This window comes from Strix uralensis, chromosome Z, assembly GCF_047716275.1.
Source record: "Strix uralensis isolate ZFMK-TIS-50842 chromosome Z, bStrUra1, whole genome shotgun sequence".
Classification (NCBI taxonomy): domain Eukaryota; kingdom Metazoa; phylum Chordata; class Aves; order Strigiformes; family Strigidae; genus Strix; species Strix uralensis.
Window position 1 is genome coordinate 34,051,193 of NC_134012.1, and position 24,683 is coordinate 34,075,875.

General features: G+C 39.5%; 1 protein-coding gene across 1 annotated transcript; it reads left to right on the forward strand.

Moving 5' to 3' along the window:
- LURAP1L (leucine rich adaptor protein 1 like) lies at nucleotides 1-24,616 on the forward strand. Its single transcript, XM_074855647.1, has 2 exons — nucleotides 1-587; nucleotides 23,712-24,616. Exons 1-2 carry the CDS (start codon nucleotides 363-365, stop codon nucleotides 24,084-24,086), a joined length of 600 nt encoding a protein of 199 aa, XP_074711748.1. The 5' UTR covers nucleotides 1-362; the 3' UTR covers nucleotides 24,087-24,616.
- Nucleotides 24,617-24,683: the final 67 nt, after the last annotated feature.

The window sequence follows — 24,683 nt, forward strand, 5'->3', positions numbered from 1 at the left end:
CGCGCGGTGATTCGGATCCCGGTGCTCGGGGCGGGCGGCAGCTGCTGGGCCGCATCGCGGTGCGCCGCCGCCGCCGCCGCCGGAGCAGGGCCGGGGCGCGCCCCGCCTTGGCTTAGGGGGAGTTTTTCTCCGTCGCCCCCGCCTGCCTGCTTTCGTCTTTGCACCCGGTGGCAAAGGAGGGCCGGGGAAGGGCGGGGGGCTGGTTCGCCCAGGAAATCCCCATGTCTGCGCCGGTTCACCTGCGCGGCTCGGCCGCCGGTCCCGGCGCTGCCACGGATTACCGCGCCTCCGCGCCCCTGCAGCGGCCGGGCGGCCGCGGGTAGTGCCGGCGCCGCCGCCGCGGGCCCCTCCCGGGGAAAGCCATGGAGCCCAGCGCCCCGCCAGACCTCCGCGACATCGAGCAAAAGCTGGGGCGCAAGGTCCCCGAGAGCCTGGCGCGGCCGTTGCGCGGGGAGGAGCTACCGGGACGCCCCGGCGCCGCCGCTGCGCCAGCCCGCGGCACTGCCGCGGCCCCCGGCCCCCGCCGCCGCCGCGCCGCCGCCCTGGCCAGGCTGGAGACGAAACTTCACCTCCTGAGGCAGGAGATGGTGAGTAGCCGGGCGCTGGCCGGAGGGCCCTGCGGCAGCGCTCAGAGCGTTCGCAGCCCTCCCGCACAGCCGCCTCCCTCCCGGCGGCACCGGCCCTCCGTGAGCAGCGCTCCCCGCAGGGTCGGCCGGCGACGCGGAGGGCTTTCCCCCCACCCTGCGACCCGGCGCGGACGCAGGAAGGCGGTGCTGCCCGCCGCCGAGCGCCGGCGCCCCGCATCCCTCCGGTGTGGCCACGCCGCGGCCGCCGCGGGCCGGTGCCGCCGAGGTGGCAGCGGGGAGGCGGCGACCTCCGCTGCTGCCCCGGTAAGGAGGAGGCCGTTCGGGTGAGGGAGTGCGACTTGGCGCTCTCTCGCAGAGTGGCTTCTGTGGAGTGGACTCGTTGCTGGCTTCTGTTCCTCTGTCAGCTCGTTAAAAGTACTGAAAGCTGGCGTTTCAATAAACGAAATAACGCACTAACCGCTCTCTGTTGTAAATGCATTTTCTGCATCGCACCTGTTTCCTGCTGGTGATTAATACCAAAAAAAGACGCTGGATGTTTTGGGGGTGAAAATTTGGCCTAGTCTTCAGTGACTCTATTTCTGGGCATTGGTCTTCAGGGACTTATTTTGTTCCAGACTTTACAGAAGTTGCACTGTAATTCTTGAACAAACAACTATTTATAATTTGGCTGAGAGGTTTTTTTTGCCAGTGGTCTGTGACGGGACCATGCTGTATTTAGTTCTGAACTTCTGACTTGTTTACTATCTTAATGCAAGTCCTTGTCTTACTTTGTATGTCACCATCTCAATTTTTTGATGATTTATCTTTTGATGATGCTGTAAAACTGGCTTCATTTTTTTAAAGCAAACCAGAAAACCACTCTTTGCAAGCAACTAGTGAACACTCAGCAGATACGATTCTGACAATGCAGAGTACTTCAGATGTGTAAGCATAGTTGGCTTCCACTTGTGTTAGGGTGTAATTGTTATGTGAGATCTCAAAAGACTCTCTTTGGTAGCAGCCCTTTCCATAACTCTTGCCACTAAGCTTTTTTGAAAACAGTATGGAGTTTGATCTTGTTGGATGACGATTTTGCTGGCAACATGTTGAGATGACTTTATGCAACTATCTTGGAACTCAGCATTTACAGCAGTCAAAGCAATCTTCTACTATGTGAACAAGTATAATGCCATACAATCAGTCCCTGTGCAACCTTATATATATATAAGCAAAAGGTGGGTGGATTTGTAAAAGTTTTCAAAGAATAAGCTTGATAGGGGAGAAGGAAAGTCAAGAATGGATATTCTGAAAGTTAATAGCCAAGATGATGACCTTAATCTTGAGAGGTAATTTATAAATCACACTATTGTTTGGCTTCACGTGGTTTAAGAAATCCTCACAAATCAAACTGTCAATGTATTTTGGTGTAACAATCACTGTGAATTTCAGTTTTAACACCAAGTTCCACATCATCAGCATATGTCATGTTTATTTTTTAATTTTAAACTTGCACAAGGGTTGTAGAGTGACCTGCAGGTAGCTTATAATGTAAAACTGTTAGGAATGTTGGACTACATAGGAAACAAATATGGTAGCCAGAGTTCTTGGCATGACTGTCTAGACATGTCATGACAGTTAGGCATATTAAAGGACGGGGGTGAACAAGTGACTTGCCCACATCACCTATTCCTTTCGAGTTGGTCTCTTCACCGACTTTACACTTGCAAGTTTCATGTCACAATCTTTAATTTGCCTCTTCTTCCTCCTGCCATCCAGTTTCCCTGTTTTCCCTCCCTGCCCTCAGCATGAACATGTTTTAGTCCCAACATCCTTGACCTCTCCAGTTCTTTGTCACTTCGATGTCTGACTTTCACATCTGACCTCATTGGTCATGCTACATAAGGGGAGTTCTGTTACACATCTCTTCCTGTTTGACTTCTAGTCTCTGTACGCTCATTAAACCACCAATATAACGACTGCTTGTAAAAGGTGAAGTATTAGTACTCTGTCTATGTATTTCATATGCTCTCAGCTATCTTCTGTAATCCAGAGCATGAAAGTGAACTGTCTTCCTGGGGCTTTCCTCTACTTGCTTTAGCAATTTAAGGATTTTCCTCAATCCTTCAAGTTTTGTCAAGTTCTTAATCTGTCACTTTCCCCTATGCAGTTTTCTTTGTGACATTGTACGGATCTGATCATTTAAGAGCAACGTCAGGTTTTTACTTTTTCTTTCTATGTTTCTTTTTCTTTTTTCTACACATTACTCCTAGAACAGAGCCAAAACTTCTATCCAGCTTATTTCGCACCTCTTTGCAACATATTAGCCTTTGCCTTGGCTTAAAGGTCTAAGAGACCTTGAACGTGTAGAAAAGTAGTTTATAGTTGCTGCAGTAGTAAACAGATGCAAAAAATGGAAAAGATTAGAAGTTTAGAAAACCAAGTGTCATTCACCAAGCTATCTTTTTCTAGTTGTGCTATGATGGCAGCATCTGCAGCCCACTTTGAATAGACACATCTGTGGGTTTTTTGCTTGCTTGTTTCAGACTTGAGACAAACATTTTGTAAGTATTTACAAAACAAGGTTATTCAGGCTTTTCTATCCACATATAAAAAACTTGACACTGGTTACTGTGCTGACATATGCTAAGCGTTACTGCTTCATTATCTTCTTGTATTCTTGTTTTTGTTAATAATATTTTGGACAGATGTGGCTATTTTCTATTTAGTTTTTTGTTTTAAACTTGGCTTTATACAAATTGTGCAATTATGCAGCTCAACTTGTGTCCTTTCCCACGGCTATTTGTCACAATGACTGCGTCTGTGCTGACAAATTTCAACTAAATCTGACAAACAAAGCAATTTTATAGATACTGCCTTAGCATGTTTTGACTTACAGTTGCGTTTAAATCATGGTGTTCCCTTGACATCCTATTGTTTAGCCCCTGACAGTAAAGAACAAGGGAAGCATACCTTAACCTGTTCGTAAAGCTTGGGAGTAGATACCAAGTCAGCTCAGGCAGCATATAATCTGTCCAGTAGCCAGAGGAAATTAAAACATACAGGAGTGGAAGTAGGCAGAAGTTTTTGTTCATTTAAAACTGTAGGGCCATCTCCTTTCCTGTCAGTGAATACTTTTGTCCTTCCAAAGAAACTGATCTTCTCTTCTTACGTCCATCTTGTATATGAGAAGTTAGGGCTTATCTCACTTCAGAACAAAGTAGCGATATCTGTTGGACTGGATACTTCTGAGGAAGAGAGAGATGGTGGAAGCTTTGAGAACTTTTATCTCATCCAGTTGCCATGTCCTTGGCCTGGAAAAGCATGGTTGAAATGGTGGAAGTGATTACCTCCCGTGTGTCATCTGCTGAAGGGGAATGTTAAGAGATAAGCATATTATCGTGTCAATATTTGACTTGGAAATGCTGTGAGTTAAAGCACCTGACAGATCGGTGGTTTGTGTGTTGTGTGGGTGGCAATTGTACATCTGGCCGAAGGCCTGAAGGCTCGCATCTTGCTTCTTCAGATCCCTTTGCTGTTCCCAGTGTGTGGTTCTTTTCCACTTAAGCCTAATTTTGCTGGTAGTCAGTGGGATTACACACAGAGCACCACGGAGTATCTTTCTTGAAATGTGGACCTGTTCAGCCAGGTGTCCTTCCCTTTCTTTACCTTCAGTTTTCCCCACTACAGTAATGATGGAGACTGTGTCGGATCCTGTAAACCTTTGAGGCACAAGGCCATCAAGTAACAGGAGAAGCAAGATGTAATTGCTTGTGTGGGTCAAAACACTGTGCTCTGGCCAGCCTAGGATGTGATGACTGCCTGTTACTAGCTGATGTGCCCTTTATTCAGTATGAAATTTGTCGCAGTGTTAATGTTAAACTCTTTCCTTCTCTGGTATTTTAAGTGGAATCTTCCACTGGGGGATTAATAATAACCCTTTATAGCTGCAGCACTGTTTCTGGTGTATTATGCTCCTGAGGTCACCATTCAATACATTTGACTTCAACAGCAACACACTGCAGTAAATAATCAGTGAGGTTCATTCTGCAGCCCGAAATGATACTGCTTCAGAAGCCTCATTTCTCCTTCACAAGTTCTGGGATTACTCAAAGGGAGATTTTCCTTAACACCTGAAGAAAAAGAGTGTGGTGGGGTATTTTTCCTCTTTGTTCAAAAGTTTCCCAAATCAACTCTTTATTGCCTCTTTGAAAGCTGAAAAAGCTAAACAGAGTATAGTCTGCATGATGTATAATTAAAAAAAATAGCATGCTTTGCATGAAAATATTTCAGGCAGAAAAGCTAAACTGTGTCTTGGAAGTGAGGGGTAAATGGCAGTGCTGGGACTTCTAGATGAGATTCCTTCCAGTGAACGCCACTGAGAATCAAATATTGTTAATGAGTCTGAAGGCCAAACTGGGTATTCTGAGTGCAGCAGTTTTTAGGGTGAAGGGATAAAGAAATGGAAACAATCCTACTGTTAAGAAGCTGAGCTTGTCAGATTTACGCTAAAGCTATTTGAGATAGAGGCATATTCCAATTCTCTCTCATTAGTTGAGATTTCTCCCCCTTTGCTCTCCTAGTTCTATTTCAGTATAACTATTTTTAAAAGACTAATTAACATGGAGCCCAGACAAGATGAAGCAAAAGTAAAAGTACTTTTTACTGATTGGAATTAAGGCAAATAGGATCATTATGATGCCAGTCCTTTTCCTTTCCCTATTCCTAACCCTTTACCTATCCTTTCCATATAAATGAAGTTGCAGGTTTGAGGGCAGAGCTGCTGTAACTCTATTTTACCAGCTCTTAAGAGTTTGAACAATTTTAGATTTGCTTAGATTTATTAGAACCACAGTTGTGGGGAGGTCTGCCTTTATTAGTTTCTTTAAACAACCTCTTTTAAAAAAGTCAACAACTATGACTTGAAACATCTCTTTAACAGATGCTGTAGGTACAGGCTGCTACATTCACTGTTTTGTACGATAACATCAATTGACTTAACTGAAGCCAAGATCTGGTTCAGTGTGTCTAGTCAGCAGTGCAAAGCTGTGTATCAGATGCTGGTTTTTCTGTTAGATTAATTGGAATTTTTGCCTAAAAACTTGATTGAAGATAAAATCTTAAATATAAAATTACTAGTGGCTAAGCCTCAAGCCTGTGTAGGAGGGTTTGATTAACCTTGGTTTCTTAGTGCGCAGTTATTCAGTGAATCCCTAAAGTGAGGCTCTTAGAAGTAGAAAGAAGGCATACAGAAATAGAAATCAACTTATTTCCCCAAGCCCTCCTGAAGTTCACTGACGAAGGTGGTAATCTTGGATCTTGCTAATGAATTCTTTCCTTCATACCCTCCAATTTGCATGATGTGGTGAGGAGTTTGTAATTTTTGCATATAATGCAGACTGGGCAGTGATACCAGGATACTCAGGTTAAAAGGGATTTGTAGATTGATCCTTAGGGAAAATGGACAAATCTAGCAAGAAAAAATTGCAATCTAATTATAATACCAGAACGTTGTCAAGTTTTCCATCTTTTCAGATCATCTTTGGAAGGATGAGGTGAGCAAAGTTATTTAAATTAATGCGTATTTAAACATGGCAAAAGGATTTGAATTGTGGAACATCTCTATGTTGCACTCAGTCACTGCTTCTGGCCATTCTCATTCAGCTATAGCAGCCACTGAAGGTTTTAAGTCCCCAGGAAGTACAGATGAATATGTGCTATACATTATTAGCTATTGCTTGACCAAAAGTCTGTGAAACATTGGTGATACCTTACCTAGCAGCATCAGTGTGAAATACTTCAGTACAAGTGCTTCTGTCTTGTGTATGGATCGTCGCAGCAATGTCAGGGATACTTCACTCAAGACTTCCATTTGGACTGGCCATGTACAGTGAGACTTTTGCCAGCCATTATTTCGAAGAACATATATTATGGTTTCATGATGTTTCTTTCCTGAATACTTTGTTTCAAGGTAGAGGAAGCATTTTGCCTTTGAAGTTGCTTTTTAAAGTCTGCTGACAGTTTGTAACAGAAGACATGAAGACTAAACCCCTTCTGCATAGAGCTCTATAGTTTAAGTGACTAATAATAACTTTCAGCAAACAGATTACAAACTTTCTGATTAAATCAGCAGAACAGCATGATTTTCATAGAATAGCCTGGTCTGGAAGAGACCTCAAATATTATCTGGTTCAACCTTTCATTGGAAAGGGAGCCTGGATGAGATTATCAAACATGCTGTCCAATTGCATCTTGAAAACCTCCAGCAATGGGAACTCCACCATGTCCCTGGCATGTTTTTTCTGGTGATTGATTGTCCTCACTGTAAAAATATTATTTCTTATATCAAGATGAAACCTCTTGCGGTACAACTTGTACCTGTTGACCCTTGTATTCTCCATGTGGCTCCGCGTGACCAGGGGGAGGACAATGGGATGGGCAAGATCTTGGGAGGGGACACAACCAGGACAGCTGACCCGAACTGACCAAAGGGATATTCCAGACCATATGACGTCTGCTCAAGTATAAAGCTGGGAAAAAGGAGGAAGGGGGTGGGGTCACCCTTGGTCCTCCGAGGCAACCACTACGCGTATTGGAGCCCTGCTTCCTGAGAAGGCCCGACATCGCCTGTTCATGGGAAGTAGAGAATAAATCTGTTTTCTTTTTTTTGCTTCCGCGTGCGGACCTTTGCTTAGCTTTGCTTATATTAAACCTGCTTTTGTTTTACCCACAAGGGTTGGGGGTTTTTTCCTATTTTATTTTCTTTCCCCTCTTTGCCCTGTTGCGAAAAAAAAAAAAAAAAGGAAGGGGGGGGAAGTGATAGAGCGACTTGGTGGGTACCTGGCATTTAGCCAATGTCAAACCACCACACTCCTTGTGAAGGGAGAGCCTCCATCCTCTTTGTAGCCACCCTTTAACTACTGGAATAATGTAATGAGGTCCCCTCTGAGACTTCTTTTTTCTAGAGAGAAAAGATCTAACTCCTTCAGTCTTTCCTCACAAGGTAGGTTCTTCATCCCTTTGATCATAATCATTTTGTATGCATAGTTTGTTTTTTGTGGATACTTCTGTTTAACAGTAATTCAAAAGTTTCTTTCGTGTGTGAGCAGGAAAAACTTGAAATCCACAGTACCAAATACATATATTGCACAGAGGTGATGGCCAACAAGTGCATTTCTACTCTTCAATACTTTTTTTTTCTTCCTGACAATAGTTAATAGTTAAAGTAGTAGTATAGTAAATAGACAATAGTAAATAAAGAAAAAGGATACATTTTCAATTCATTTTTTAAAGGTTACAAGATCCTCTGTCTATTCTCTGCCTTCAGGCTCAAAACCTAGTAAGCTTTCCACAGTGGACACATTTATTTCCTGTGTTTCATTTCTGTCTGTGTCCTGGGACAGAGGCTGGATACTGGAATCTGGAGCAAATGAGGATGAAGTTACAGGAGTGAAAAGGCAGAGGATCTGAGCTGTTGAAAAGAAATTGAAATTTAATTAAATTGGGTGCAATTTCTCTCTTGGATTTTCACCATGGAAGTTGGGCATCTTATATCCAAGCAATTCCAAAAGATGGTTCTCTGATTACTGTTTGTAAAGATGAACAACTCTGAAGAGAAAATTATGGGCCATCTCATAACAAAAGGGGAACTTTTTTGTTAAGAAGGCAGACTTGTAGCCTTTGTTTTCCAGCCCTCACTCTCACAAGCAGTCACAAACATTTACCCGTGGTGGATTACATTTTGATTTCATGCCAGTTGTTCTCTCTGTTGAATCTTGGCTTCAATCACCCACTTGTCCTTACTGATGTGGAATGGGACCTGGTATCTAGTCGGACAACTGGAGCCTGAGGTGGCATCCATGTATCATTTAGTTTCTTAATCTGAGAAGTCAGTAACTACTTGGGCAGCAATGCTAGGCCACCTCGGATCAGAGGATCTGTCCCCTACACAGTCTGTAATCTTCTGTATAGATACTTTTAAATTCTTACTGAAATACAGGTAACAGGCAGTGCTTGAAACTTTAGCATGGTTTTTGTGAACGCTAACGATCTGTACTGGAGATATATAGAAAACTGATGACTTTATAAGCTGTGATGGCTCAGAAGTAACTTGACTAAATATTGCTCTAAAATAACTGCAACAAAAAAGGCTTTTTGCAGGCTTGTTGGAAAGGTATTACATTATTTACAATGCTGAAGAAACTGTTAACTGCAGCTGTTAAAAGCAACTGAAGAAAGAGGCAGGAGAAACTTGAATTTGGACTGATGTGTGAGGGTTTCCATCAGCACAGCAATTCTGAAGAACAAGATTACTCAGTTTTGGCTGATTAATATTCTGAATGCTAAGGGGAAAGAAAAAAAAAAGAAAGAAAACAAACAAACAAAAACAACCAAAAAACCACAACAAAAAAACCAAACTCTGTTAGACATTATGTCTCTTTTCTTTCTTGTTAAGAAAGTCCATATGTATTTTGGTCACTTAAGCTGTTCTGTCTTGCTGACCTTGTACAGTTGTTTTCAAGTACAGTTTTGAAATATCATCCTTGTCATTGGATAACTTTAGTTAATGCCTAAAGGGAATCATAGAACTAAGAATTTTAAACCTGTGAATCTTGGTCTTTTTGACCACTTAAGAAAAACATTAACTTTTTTTGTGGAACAGGATAAGTTGTTCAAGGACTAGAGAAGGATTGGAGAAAGAACTGAATAGAAATGACTGCTACAGAGTTTGAGGAAGAGGTTGAAATATCTGTTCTGAAACATATGGCTGCAATAAAAGCAAAGGAGGAGATTAATAATTAAAATAGTGATGTTTCTTTAATGTAGAAGATAAAACATCCCTGCACATCTGTACCTTGCAGTTAAGGATATGACTGTGAGAGGCTCTTCCTTTATCAGCTGAATGGATATAAACCAGATCTAACTGGAATTCCTTCTGTGCCTATACTCACTGTAGTAATGCTGTTTATGAAATAGTAAGCCTTGACCCAAGGGTAAGTTGCTTTCTGAACTTGATTTTACTCTGTACCATGACTCACAGAGTATACAAATGGTCTTGGTATTCCTAGAGCCAAGTATACTCTTATTTTGAGTCTGTAGCAAGCTGTAGCTGGGCTAGGAGTAAAACCTACAATGACAGAGACAGTATTTTTTAATGCGTCCATTGAAACACTTGCATTGTAATCCACATGGTATTACTATTTGTTTTTCTGTAGTAGATAGGTACCGGACTAGGATATTTAATTCAGTAGTTGTTGAATTCACAGTTATGTAGTGGCTTCTGTCAAATTAAAACATCGCTAAGGATTGTGCCTGCAACATGTCTAGGCTCTATTTTGTAAAGTAACCAGTACTCAAGGATGTGGTTTGGAGAAAGATTTTAACTATATCAAAATAATCTTCCTTCTTTTTTCCAGCTTTTAACGTGCTTTCTCTTTGTCATCAGTCATTTGCAGCTTAGCTGTCAATGGATGTCTTTCTATCACAGAATCATCTAGGTTGGAAAGGACCTTGAAGATCACCTAGTCCAACCATTAACCTAGCACTGACAGTTCCCAACTACACCATATCCCTCAGCGCTATGTCAACCCACCTCTTGAACACCTCCAGGGATGGGGACTCCACCACCTCCCTGGGCAGCCCATTCCTATGCCTAACTACCTGTTCTGTAAAGAAATACTTCCTAATATCTAATCTAAACCTTCCCTGGTGCAACCTGAGGCCATTCCCTCTTGTCCTATCGCTTATTACTTGGTTAAAGAGACTCAAATGTCTGTCTCTAGTGAGAACTGAGTTGTGTCCAAAGTGACCAGTGGGTCCAGTCTCTTCAACAAGTTCTGAAAAGCTGTTCAGCCACATACCTGAGCAGTTTGCAAGCTTCAAGAGATGCTGACTGTGTCGGGGAAGTGTTCATGATAACCAACTGAAAGGAATCCTAGACTGGAGGGTGACCAAAATACATACGTATTACACCTTTGAAAGGTATAAAAAACACAGCTCAAGTTCTTTCAAATCTAGGAGCATATTCAGATGGTCAGTTATTTCAGAAATACCCTGTGGTGTCTTCCAGTGGTGAGTCTCACTAACTGCCTACCTGTGGATGAGCGTGTGGAATAAAATGTGTCTGAGGATTCGCCCCTTGAAGTTGGTCCAAAGGAAATTTCCTTCCTTCATAAAAGGAGATAAGGAGAGGACACTAGAGAGTATGTCAGCTGTTAAAGTTAGCTACTGTTTTGTCAGAATATGCAACCCCTCCCAGAGCTTTCATAAACATGGAGAAGAACAATAGTGGCACAGCTGTGCAACCCTGCTCTCAGCAATCCTTCTGCCTCCCCACCAACCTGGTGTTTCTTAATACTTGCATTTTGTCAAAGAAATGGTATGGCACATTTTGCTAATTAACAGGAAACACAAACTAGCTAAGTTGCTAGGAAAAGTTACCTGAATGTTTCGTTTGCTATGCTGTAAAATAAACTCCTTGCAATACTGTATGGCCCTGCTGGGTGCAGTGCCAGGTGAAGTGAAAGCATTTAGTACCTGTAAAGCAATGCTAAATTGCTCTTTAACTACTTGGAGTTTCAAATTTTATAAACACTGTACTGGCTTAATTTGTAATTTTGTTCACTGTTGTTAGATACCAGCTGCATTCATGACTAAAATGCTTCCTTGAAGGAGCATCATTTTACTGCATTGCTGCTTTGGCTATGAAACCTACCTCTTTCTAGATAGAGCAGGAAGAAACGTCCGAGAAGTACAATGTAACAAATGTGCTGAGCGTTTCCAAGCTCCCATGTTTTTACCCAAAGGTACAAAGGTAGAACAGCTCTGTTGCTTTGCATTTTTCTTTTTTTTTTTTTTTTTTTTTTCTGACTTCCTACAGAATTTCCACTTGTTTAAAGAAATGTTCTCTTTTAAATGGTTGCACTGCATTTTGTAACTCAAATATGTGCTTATGAGACATAACAAACATTGGACATGACTCTCAATACTGTGTGGTGAAAAGATTTTTTTTTTTTTAATTTACAAAGCTTTAGATTCTGACCTTGACCCTTGCAATAATTATAAATGGCTAGGAAAAACAGTTCTGACAGCAAAGAGAAAACTGCGAAGCATTTCTGTGTAAGCAGAAATAGAATCTACATTGGTTTGCCACCTCTTCAGAAAACTAGTGAAGTGAACATCTAGTGTCCTTCCTGGGATGAGACTGCCACAGTTTGGAAAACTGCCTGGAGAAGACCTGTTCCAGCAATACCACAAGCTTGAATTTGTACTCTAAGTTTGGCTGCTAATACCAACACTTTTCTCTGTTGGACAAAGCCAAACAATGTGTGTTTAGAACAAAGTACCTGACAAGAAAACAGTGGCAATGTAGTGTTTTTATGTAGTTTAGTACTGAAGAATCTTTTCCACGGACAGTCAGGTTTTCTGACTAACAGAATTTGGATGGGTCTGCACAAAACCATGAAAACTTCAAGAAGTCATTCAGGAGTCACTGTAAACTCTGACCTTAGACTATTGTTCTAGTCTTCTCAAAGCTATACAGTAATGAGAGGAGCAAACATGAAGCCAGAACAATAATTTTTGAGGACTTTTTCTGATCTGTGGCTGCAAGTGGATTTTGCCTTCACAGGGCCACTTGAACCATTGCAACCATTAATAGCTAGCCATATATCATGAGAGAATTGTGCCATACACTGAAATATTTCAGTCTCAAGTGGTGGCCTGTGACAGGTTCCTAGTGTTACAGGATTTGTAGGAGAAAACTGTAAATCTTGCAACAGTAGAGGAGAAAGCCTCTTTGCAAGAAAAGAGCAGTACTACTAGCATGCCAAAGCAACAGTAATTTTCTTCAACTTCAAATATCCATGGAATTTATCTACTCCTTTAGCACCTACCAGTAGTTGCTGTGACTGGAGCAATGCAGTGGAAACACAGCACAGTTGCTGTTTTCCCCATAGGCAGATGAGGTAGCTCACAGTGGCCATCAATTCCTGTAGCTGGTTATGCATTCACCAGTGCAGAGCAGTAGTCCTCCCATTTCAGAGGAGAAAGAAATGCAACCCAAACAACAATGTGATGTTTAAGCTTTTGTCATTTCTCTCCTTAATTTTTATTAATTTTTACTCTGTTGAAGTTTAATGTCAGACTTACTTCAGAAGAGTCCTAACCAGCTCTTTTCAAATACAGTCATACTTTTCTAGTCCAACTCTGTTTTGTCCCAGATTTCCTTGTCTAGTTCTCTTGCTTCCCAGGTCACTCTTGAATGTTGGCAAAGGTCATATTTGTCTTTTCCTAGCCATCTAGTGCAAGTCTTGCACCTTATTTCTGCTCCCCAACTAGCTTAGTAGCTAGTATTTCCTCAATAGGAGAAATGGGAAATTTAACCAATGACCTTGATTCCTTCCCTCTCTACTAATACCTCTTTTGATAGTTATGATTAATACTCTTTTCTGAACTAGGATCAAGCCACACTGCCTCAGTAGTTTGCTATGTAGAAATCTTTGCTAAGAGCAGTTTAGGTATAAAAAGAGCAATATGACATGAGCTAGAGTGATGTAGGAGAAGCTGATGTCTGCAACACATGGTGTGGATGATGGCTATTGATCAAAGGAGGGATCAAATAATATGGAAAGACTGGTACCTAGAGTACCTGGTTTTTCCCTGAAGTTTATAGTTCATGACTGATTACTGCTGCTGCTGTCTCATGAGATGCCCTTGGCTAGAAGCATAGGATTTCTGATTATTGAGTTTTTAATATATGTTTTCACTTTATTACCTGGATAATCATGCCTCGTGACCTTCAGAACAGATTACTGCAGTGTGTTCTGTAGGAGAAAAAGGGGCTTTGGGCTTTTTGAGCCAAAAGGGCTCAAAAGCTGCAGCTAGTATAGCCTGCAGCAGCCTGCTTGGCTAGTTGTGATGGCCAAATTGAGTGTTTCAGCTTGCTAAAAATGGTTCTAGCCTCTTGTTTTCTTCTGGCTTTTTAACTTAGAGATCCCAGATGCAGGTTAGCTGCTAGCTGTTTGATGCCTTTTTAGTGAGTGAAAAAGAACTATTTATAGGTATCTGGATCTATAAGTTGGATGGATATTTTTGGTTGAAAGACTCAAAATAGACAACTTTGCTTCATTTTATCTGATAGATCTCAAATTTGCTAGTACATTCAGGTGGGCACAAAGCCTGTGTATGAACCATATTTTAGCAGCATGGTAATACACCAATGGGGAGATTTGGATGGTTTTTCATTCTAAAGAAAAAATAAGGCTGAATCTGAAAGACACACAACTCATATAGTGCACAGATTAAACTTAAGGAAACAAAACCCCAAAACTTATTTGATAAGATGTTGACTCATGTTGTGGTTTAACTCCAGCCAGCATCTAAACACCACACAGCTGCTTGCTCACTCCTCCCCTCTCCCAGTGGGATAGGGAGGAGAATTGGAAAAAACAAAACAAAAAAAAAGTAGAACTCACAGACTGAGATAAGAATGATTTAATAATGAAAATAAAATAAAATATAATAACAATAGTAATAATAAAATATTACAATAATTGTTATAAAAGGAATATAACAAAAAGATAGAAATAAAACCCAAGAAAAGACAAGTGATAATGCAGTTGCTCACCACCCACTGACCAGTGCCAGAGCAGTCATCCTCCCCCCCAGACAACTTTCTACAGTTTATATACTGAGCATGGCATTTTATGATATGGAGTAGCCCTTTGCCTAGTTTGGGTCAGCTGTCCTGGCCGTGCTTCATCCCAGCTTCTTGTACACTTGCTTGCTGGCAGAGCATGGGAAACTGAAAAATCAAGACAAGGTTGTCTTGAAGTTCCTTTTTATTCTTACTCAGATAAACCTTCAGTAAATTGGACAGGAATTTGCTGTTAGTAAAGATTGTGTTGTTAGATTAAAAGTATGCTTTTAACAGGACCTACCCCATCTGCAGAGCCACAGAAGTATTACAAGCAGAATCCCATTTTGAAATCTGGGGAGATTCAGGTGAAGAATTTAATTTTTTTAAATCTTACGTTTCTCTCCAATGGTATTGTGAAAGCAGACTTGAATTTCAAGCAAGTACAGATTTGTCTTCAGTAGTAATATTGTAATATTGTTGTGTCTTGGCTCTGATTTAATGAAACAAGTTGGGGGGTTTTCCCTTTTTTTTTTTTTTTTCTTTTTTTTTAACAGTAATAATGAGGTGAGGATCACTGTTGTCTCCATAAAAACAACATTTCAAACTTTGAATATAGCAGTAAGCAAAACCCATTATCTTCTTTCACTTTTATTTTAGTTCTGTGCTTTTGAGTGTACTTACATAGTGCCAATATTAAAACTACTTCATTTTAAAGGGATGAGCAGGTCTGGAGTGCTCATTAACCAAATCTAATTCAGGAATGAGGAAATATTTTATCCATTTTTTGCACTGTATTTTTAAGAGCGTGTATTGGTCAAGACAAGCATAAATAAGCCAGAAAGTAAAATCAATGAAAAAAAATCTAAATATGCTATTGAGCCCCAGTGCTGTCTCATGTCAGTAGGGAAGACATGTACAGTCTTGTGTTGTGGCTCATGTCCAGAACACATTATAATGATGCTATGATCGTCCATCTGTTGTAACACTTTCTGACACCCACAGCCGATTGTTACCACTGCATATTGACCTGAATGTTTGCAGTGGTATTATCTTGTCTGTCAACATATGTGAGTCCATAGTATGGATTTTTCTGGACATTTTCACCTCTGTCATAGTAGATATGTTTCTAAGGTCAGACGCTGCTTTTATGACAACAGTATGGGATATTTGGAAACATTCAGTAAAAACTTCCCATAGTATTAGAAGCTTTTTGCTTTTCTCAAATGCCTACATTTCCTCAATGCTCCCTTTCATGTTCATTCAACTAAGCTTTAAATAATCAGGACCTTCGTTTTATATTAATTCATCCTTCTGAGGCTGGATGTTTCTCTCCCTGAATTCTGTGATGCTTCCATATTTAAAGAGCTGATTTAGCTTTTATTTTGTTTGGGCAGGAGGTGATGAAATAGGGACTTAACTAACCTTTATTTTTTTCCTGCTACTTGTTCTCTGATCTATAGCATGTTTCTCTCTGATAATCATGATCATATCTACTAAGTAGGTATTTAAATTGTTTTTTTCTTTTTCACAATAAAATAAAAAGATGGCCAAAAAAACTAGAATAAACAAGCAAAAAAAGATTTTTGGCCTGAGAATTTTGTATTATGCTTAAGCATACAAGATATCTCAAATAGTATAATGTTAAAAAAAAATATCCTACTGAGTGAATGATTCATCCAAATCATTGAGATTTTACTAAGCATTAATAAAAATGGCTGGCTGCCCACAGATACTCCACAGGAAAAGATCATGCACATTTCAGTGACATGGAAAAAGGCTTTAAGAGCCACTTTTTTATTACAGATATACAGAATCACAGAATTAACTAGGTTGGAAAGGACCTTGAAGATCATCTAGTCCAACCATTAACCTAACACTGACAGTTCCCAGTATAATGCAATTAAACAAGTGCACAACTTGGTGGCATGTATTTTCCTTTCAAGTCTGAAGGGGATCAATTAGTATGTATAAAATCAACATATTAAAAATATGGTGGTGTAAGAGAAATGTAAATCACCAATACTGTAATTTCCTATACCAGATGATAACCATACTAGCATAATGTTTTGTTCATATATTTGCAAGAAATGTCCTTGAAACCTGTTCATTAAATTATTTACACTCATTGCTTACTGAGCTAACCTGCTCCCTCATGAAGTTGCTCTGTCTCCTGATTATTCTGGTGGTGTCTCAGATCTGACCTGCCCACTTCCTTGATTTAGCTAATGGGTGTTTAGTAAGCTCTGCTTACAGAAGGAGAATCCTCTTCTGGCTGATGTTGAATTCCACTGTCTCTCCTTCGTAGTTAAAAAACGCTCTTCGCAAAGCTATGTTATGTTGCTGCCAAATTTTACTAAAGGACCTGTAGAAATATTTGTCGTAACCATTTGGTGGAGGATTGCACTGGAACTGCAGCACATTGAAACAAGATGACTAGGCTAGCGCTTCTTTTTAAACTAGCAAGGTCAAGGGCGCAGACAGAAGCTGAAGACTTCAAGACTGCTTGCTTTCTGAACAGCTGGGACTTCAGTGAGTGTAATGAACACTGCCTAAAAATCTACTATGAGGGTTTTAACAATTTTGGAGTCTTCAAGAGAAACAAGAGTATAAATAATCTCTTTTGCAAAAGGCGGCAAAAAGTAGGCAATCAAGACTGCTTCTGTAACCTGCCATAATGTTTTTATTGTGACTCGTTATGGAGGTACAGCTGAAAAAGGTCAATGTAACTTGCTCAATTTGCAGAAATAGACTAGATCAGTAAACCGCAACTACAAATCAACATAAATTTAACTTTTGTTTATGTAGCTTTTGTATGTGCTCCCTAGTTGTCTGAAGATTACCACAAGCCTAAAAAACATGAGGAAAGAAATGGGAAAATGTCCCAGCAGTACATTATAACACAAGTACATGCTGAAAGAAACCAGATATGCAAAAAGCTGTTGATCTATGTATGTCGCTGTTGTCTGAAATTTAATTTACCTAAATAAATGTGAGGTAAATCACAGTCAGACACACATGGTAAAATGATGAACACCAGATCACCTACCTTGACTCACAGACAGTCTCATCTCCGCCAGACTTTTGTCACCACCTCCATTGTTTCTGCTTATGAAGAAATTGAAGAAATGAAAGAGCTCACATACAGTGTCAGGTTTATTGGTTAATTTGAATTATGGTAGTGCCTGAATTAATCCAAGCTAGTGGACTTTGTGGTGGAGTGTATGTGAAGCATTCCCACAAGCAGTTGCAGTTCCACCTGTGCATAGATGATGCCTTCCAGCTAAGGATAGTAAACCTGTGTTCTTATGCTCTGTCACATAAAAGCTCCTTGGCTTTTTGACAGGTGATGCTGAAGATTGTGTTCAAATTCAGAAGTCAGTCTAAGCATTCTGCTTTTCCACCTTGATCCTGAAATACCCGTGCCCAAAGTGGCTTATTTATATGAAGAAACCAATGCAAACATTCTGAACCAGGGGGACAATTTTGAGTAGACAAGAGGTTTAAAGTCATGCACATGCATATGTACTAATTAAAGTAGGACAAAGCTCATGCACAGCCTATTAATCATCCTGTGTATTTAAGGAGCAGACATTTGTCTCTTATCTATCATTTGTGGGTTTATTTTAGACATGTTAAATGGAAAAATAAGTATTTTTTTACTCACTGGTGTTGAGAAGCTATTGTAATATCATTCTGAATTTGCTAACCTTCATGTGGCATGCTTCATGCTTTATGGTGGTTGCTTAATAAACAAAGCCTGTTTATGTGACTACACTCACCCCTGTTGTAAACGTGTTAGCTAGTCACTCCAATTAAACAATGCTTACATTCACAATTCTGAATTTTGGACTTTAGGTTGCCTATGGTCGTTTTAGCTTGTAATGTATATTCTCTCACAGAATTGGTTGATGAAATTTTATTAATGAGCTTTATATCCTTTTATATCTGCTTACTAAATCTATATCTTCCTAAGACTCAGATAATTCAACTTTGCCAGCTAATGTTTATTTTATTTTTCACATTCTCACCTTTCTCCTTGGGAATTAATTTTCTTAGTTACTTTAAAAATTGTCAGTCAGTGTTTGTAATAGCAAAAGTAACACCAGAAGGAAGTGGCATAAGGTTAGCTTTTGTGAAGAAAGAGACTTCTCAGAATTCAAAACAAATTTTTAATTGATCATTGATTGTTAATTTTTAATTTTGTTTTTGTTACATCTCAAATGAATTAATGGAATTCATTATTCCATGGAAAACTGAGGTAATCTGCCTTTAAAAAAAGAAAGGAGAGGTAGGCACATCTGGGTAACCATAAAGCTCTTTATCCTGAATGACATGGGAAATAGAAGAAATTTAATGGAAAAGTGGAAAGTTGTCTCTAACACACCCTAGAAAACAGAAAACACCAGTAGCATTAATACTCCTAAGCCATAGTGGTCACACACACATCTGTTTGGCATGGAAAGATTCTACTGGTTTGAAATTCTGTTTGTAAAATGGGTGATAGAAAGGGGTATGGCAGTGTTTAACAACAGATGGAATCAGCACAAGTGCCCATTTCATCTAACCTCTTCACATGTTAGCTCTCTTCTGCAAGACTGCTCACATGCTAAACCTCTTAGCGGCTTTCAATAAGGCACTGTATTTTGCTACTGTTTCCATCCAACTTCCACTTATTGTGGAAATTCTGTCCAAAATTATAAAACTTTAGAAACACAGATTCCACAGTAGCCAACCCTAGATCAGTGTTTGAGTCCTGTTCAAGATCCTGTGCAGAGCAGAGCTTCTGAGCTGAGTGACTTAAATAGCTCCCTGAATCCATTAACTTGTAAGTTTAAGATTTTGTGTCTCATAGTGATTTATTTTACTGTCCTCTGGCTAAAAGATTTATCTTGAAGGAAATACCTTGTTATTCAGGCTCACTCATTTTCATTCCTTTTACTAGTAGGCTCTTTACAGCACACAACATAAAGGTATTGAGGAAAAAACAAAACTAATATCTTTTAAATAAATTTAGGATTATCTTTTCCTCATACCGTGTTTTATGGTTGCCATTAATATCTCTGCAGACTTCTTGTAGTTAAAAGAAGCAGCAGCAGCACATGACCCTGGGAATCGAAAAGAAAGTAATCTGCAGAAGGGAACTAGAGTTGCAGACAGCTTTGATACATTAAAAGGATATATTGAAATAATTTTTAGCTATGTTGAAGCTATATTGAAATAATATTTAGCTATGTAATTTTTTGAGGGGAAGAGGAGCTGTGTTTGGAGTTAACTGGAAGCTGTGTCTGCAGAACATGCAGCAGGAAAACACAAGTCCATTCTGCTCATAGTCTGAGTGTAAGTGTGACTTTGATCAAAAGCAAAGTCACCAGGCTAGGGAAGCTAATGCACCATTTTGGGTGACTGCCAGGAAGCGATAATTGTCTTTGTTAACAGCTCTAGTCATTAAGAGCTTTATTCTAAAACCAATAACCTAGTGAAGTCCTTTTATAAAAACACTGTGTATATAAAAATAACATGAATATTTGTATTTATCTGTGTATATGTATATGTACACAGATGTCCATATGTTTTATTTATATAAATTCTCTTGAATAAATTATGACAATATTGTACATATTACTATGGAAGACCATAAGCAAGGCTAGTTGTGTAAGGAAGAAGTATCTTGTTAGAACAGTATGAGAGGGAGGGAGGCACAGACAGGTGTTTAGGCCAGTTATCCCATCCAGACTGAAGATCTGGTTGTGTCTGAATGCTAATCTGTTCTGTCCATCTATGCTACCAGACTGTGTTACTTGAAAGGTGCTGTCACTTTAATTTCATTATTTTCTCTTTGCCATGACTAGATGTTTAATGTTAAACATTTACAGTCCTTCATGGTATCTGCACTACTGTGATCATACAAACTAAGCAGAAAGATATATAAGCTAGTCGGTAACCAGAATTTCTTTTTTGCTTTCTAGACACAATTCATTTCCTCTGTACAGCACAAGTTTGTGCTGAGGACTGATACATACTCACACACACCTTCCCTATGGTGGTGCTGTGCTCAACCTTTAATTCTAAGTGCAGCTGTAGAAACTGTTCTGAAATACCTATGTTACCTATGATACACCCTGTTTAGTTTATTTCTGAAATGCACCTGTTACTGTGCATAACAAATGGAGTTGTCAAACTTGATGAGATTTCATTGTGTTTAGTCTCTTTAGTTGAACCATTTTGGAACTGACTCGTTTACTCCAACAGTTACATGGATTGCAGCTACATGAGTACAAACTACTGTGATTGTGTCTGGGCTAAAGCAGATAAGAGGCAAGAAATGTTGTAGTGACATCTTTGTGTTATCAAGCAGATGATGAAGTAAAGCATAATAAAGAAAGATGATGCTTGGTGGACTACATTTTAATGTTTGCTTTAGGAAAAGCACATTCTTGATACGGGAGGCTTAGAACGAGGTAGCTTGGATATGGGTAGCTTGGAGGACAAGGACTCAAGTACGCAGAAATGCAAAGATTTACTCCCAGTAAGGCTGTTCCACAGAAATGCTGAAGTTGTGGGTTTATTTAGAGCAAAAAATAATTTCCTGTGAACTGAATCTGAAATATATGAGATACCTACTTTGTCTAAAAGGGTCTGTTTCATTAGAGCCCTGTTGGTGCTAGCTCTCTTAAACATTTCCTTAATCAGCCTTTTGGGAAATTTGCTGTCTCCAAGATTGCTTATATGCAGCAAGTTGCTGAAGTCTGTAGTTGCATTTGAGAAGTCGGGTAATTTACTGCTTTCATGACAGCCTAGTTGCTCAGCAAATGGTTTATAGTGATTTATGGGTAGGGGTAGAGGAACTGGCTTGAGCAGGAGGGCTATGAAATGGTCAATCTGTTTTCAGAACCTCACATCTGGAACAATGATAGATAGGCAGTATTATTAAAACAATGAATGGTAAATCTATTTTGCACAGTACCAGGTTAGCTGTGTTAAATCCTGTGATACTGGATTGAGGATAATTTAGAAATCATTCTGGGGACTGGGGAAGGAGACTGAGAATACATATGAGAGTTACACAGATATTCTGTTACGAGCAAAGCTTGAAATATCTTTGTGTTGGGTTGACCCTAGTCAGGAACTAAGCACTCACCAGCTGCTCACTCACTTCCCTCTCCCTCTCCTGTGGGATGGGGAAGAGAATTAGAAGGGTTGTAATAAAGACAGTTTAATAAGTGAAAGAAAGAAACAAAAAAACCCAAGTGATGCAAATTCAGTCACTCACCATCTCCCACCAGTAGACTGATGCCCAGCCAGTCCCCAAGCAGCTGCTACATTTGAAAGATCAAACCCACATGTTTTATTGCTGAGCACAACATTAAATGTCAGGGAATATCCCTTTGCTCGGTTCTGGTCAACCATCCCAGCTCTGTCCTCTCCAAACATCTTTCCCAGCCCCATCCTACTCACTGAGGGTGCAGAGTGAAAAACAGAAAAGGCCTTGGTGCTGTGCAATCACTGTTCAGCAGCAGCTGACACACTGATATGCTATCAACACTGTTTTAGTCCCACATATAGATTGCAGGACTGTACTAGCTGCTGTGAAGCATCCCAGCCAGAGCCAGTACAGTCTTCTGCAGTATCTAATAGAATAAAATACATTAAGAAAACTTTTTGAACTGTACCAGGTCAGTGTAATTTAGGATTTTGAGAAGATGGCATTTGAGCATGGAAAAAACAATGTCCAGATTGTACTTTTGGCAAAACAAGATGCAGTCTTTGCTTCCTTGAGAATACCGATTCCATTCCAGTCCATTTTGGATGAACAATACAGGTGCTGTTTTTCTGTACAATGGCTGTGGACTTGGAGAATAACACAAAATGTCTGTTGTCTGGCATAACAGATCTTCCTTATTTCTTAACTGAGTGGGGATGTTCAAATTTTCAATACACTGTATTGTCTTTTTTGAATTAATGACCTGAAAGTTAAGATGTTAGTGCCCTATGGAAGAAAAGCATGTAATATATGTGTATATATCAGACATTATGGCACACATTTTTGTAGAGAAGTACACTTAAATTATACACAAGGGAAAGTATTCTCAAAATGCATGTATTAAAGCAGTGACATATCTGCATGTATTTGATTAATACAGTTAGAGGATGTAAGAACATGTGATAAAATGACACAAATTACATGCTAGACTATCCCTATGGGTTAATCTAAAATGAGTAGTGTCTTTTCTCCAATGGTATTAAGCATGCATGCCCTATGTTGACACTATGGCAAAAGTTCATCTAGGTGGAGGTCTTACTGTGGCAGTGATGAGACAGAAAGTGTGTCTGTTGTAATGTACAAACATTTAGCAGGGCTGAGGTGCTGTTGGAAAGGGCTGGATAGTTGATTAGGTCACAAACTATCATTATCTTTTCACAGTATGGGTGGAAATAGCTTCTGGCTTTCTACACTTTGTTATGGTCAAACCTGGAATCATCTTCAGTTTGCCAGACTGCCTGTTCAGTATTTTCACTTGTTTCATGTGATGAATAGGAAGTCACACAGATTTTTTTTTGCCAACACTTGTGATGTTTCAGATGAAAAGAAAGAAGCAACAAATAAAAGCCTCACCTTCATGTGTAACCTCATTGTGGAAATTTGAGTAAAACAGTGGCTTATAAAGTTTGTCTGTTAAGTAAAACATGAAGTCAGTTAACTTGTCTGTGAAATGCAGCACTGTAATATTCCACTGTGCTTTACCATTAACACTTTTGTGTGTATGCATCAAACACCACAGCTAAGTTGGAAAGTAGGACTTTGTGCTTAATGTGTATTATTTAGTTATTTTTTGCAAGTTTTTGTTCTTTATGTTAATCTATAATAAATGGTTGACTGTGAACTCATCACCTTCATCTAATATGGGTTTAAATAATTTGAAATTTACAGTTTCAGTAAATTCAATATTTCAACTCTCAGAGTTTTATACAGCATCTTGCAACATAAATTCAGGTGTAGTGTGAATAGAAGTTAAAAGTCCACAAGCCTTTTTTCAAATGATGCACATCTGAAAGTTTTGGGTTACCCAAGAAGCCGTAATAAGGATAATTTGGTGTAAATGCTTAGCTGCCTTGATCTGCTAAGTAGCTTAGGGTAATTGTAAATGGAAATAAGTTTGCCTCTTGCTTCTCTGAATAATGAAATGCTATCCCCAAGAGCTGTCATAGCAGCTGTGTTTCTCATCTAAATAGCATTGTACTATTGTGTGTACAAGTCTTGTCATTCACTAGCATTCCTGTTAATGAACTGCTTAGGTAGCCTGATCAGGTTCACACTTGAACTATATTGAAAGTATTAGTATAGCATTAGGTTTTTGGGGTTTTTTTTACTAATTATTTAAATAGATTTGTCCTACCTGTGAAAGGTGGATTTTTTGTGTTTTTCTTTAACCCGTTCATTGCTTCCAGCCTGCTACCTCGAGTTTGATTTGAAGAAAATTAGTATTTTTTTAATCACTTTTGCCTTGTAGGTTAATCTCCGAGCCGCTGATGTGAAGCTTATGCGCCAGCTACTCATCATCAATGAAAGTATTGAATCAATCAAGTGGATGATTGAAGAGAAGGCCATTGCCAGCAGAGGTAGCAGTTTGAGTGGCAGCTTGTGCAGCTTGCTGGAAAGTCAAGACACATCCCTCCACGGCAGCTGTAACAGCTTACAAGACTGTAGCGATGGACTGGATGGAATATCAGTGGGGAGTTATTTGGACACCTTAGTGGATGATGTCCCTGGTCACCAAACCCCTTCAGATATGGACCATTTCAGTGATTCTTCTATTATGGAGGACTCACAGCCTCTGCATAAGCATCCCAAAATTGATTCTGATGAGTACTACTGTTTTGGATAATAAAAACAAGTTCATGGGACACAAATGCACTTGTACTTATCCTTTTTCTTTGCTGCTATTTTGTTTCATGTGCAAAACCCCAAACTTCTTTGGAAGGAAAATATCATATGATGCTTTGATTCCACTTCATAACTTTTCTGTTGCTTCTAATACATTTGCTCCTTGATGGGTTGGGCTTTCCTCCTCCTCACCTTTTTTAATTTATTGTTGCAATTTTTCTTTTTTTGTTTTAATGTTTTACAATGCTGGTCTTTAAAAGTGGTGAAGGAAAAGCTTTATCTTTAAAATGAGACACTGAGTGAATGACAGCAATAATTTTGTATTTGTTGGCAATAAAATATCTTCTGATAAATATATGTTGTGGTAAATTTTCTTGACTACCAAGTTTGGCCTTTCCAAAGACATTGATCTTACTGAGCCTTAAATATGAACCTTGAAAATACCTCTACAAAATGCTTTTTCTTTTGTAAGCAATGATATTTGATTCTGTTAAGCTGTCTTAACTTGGAATATAAAGTATCTTAAACTTTTCTGTGTGGGGTTTCTTTCTTGTTGAATGTTCTCATCCTTCTTTAAATTCTGAGCTTCATTGTAGTC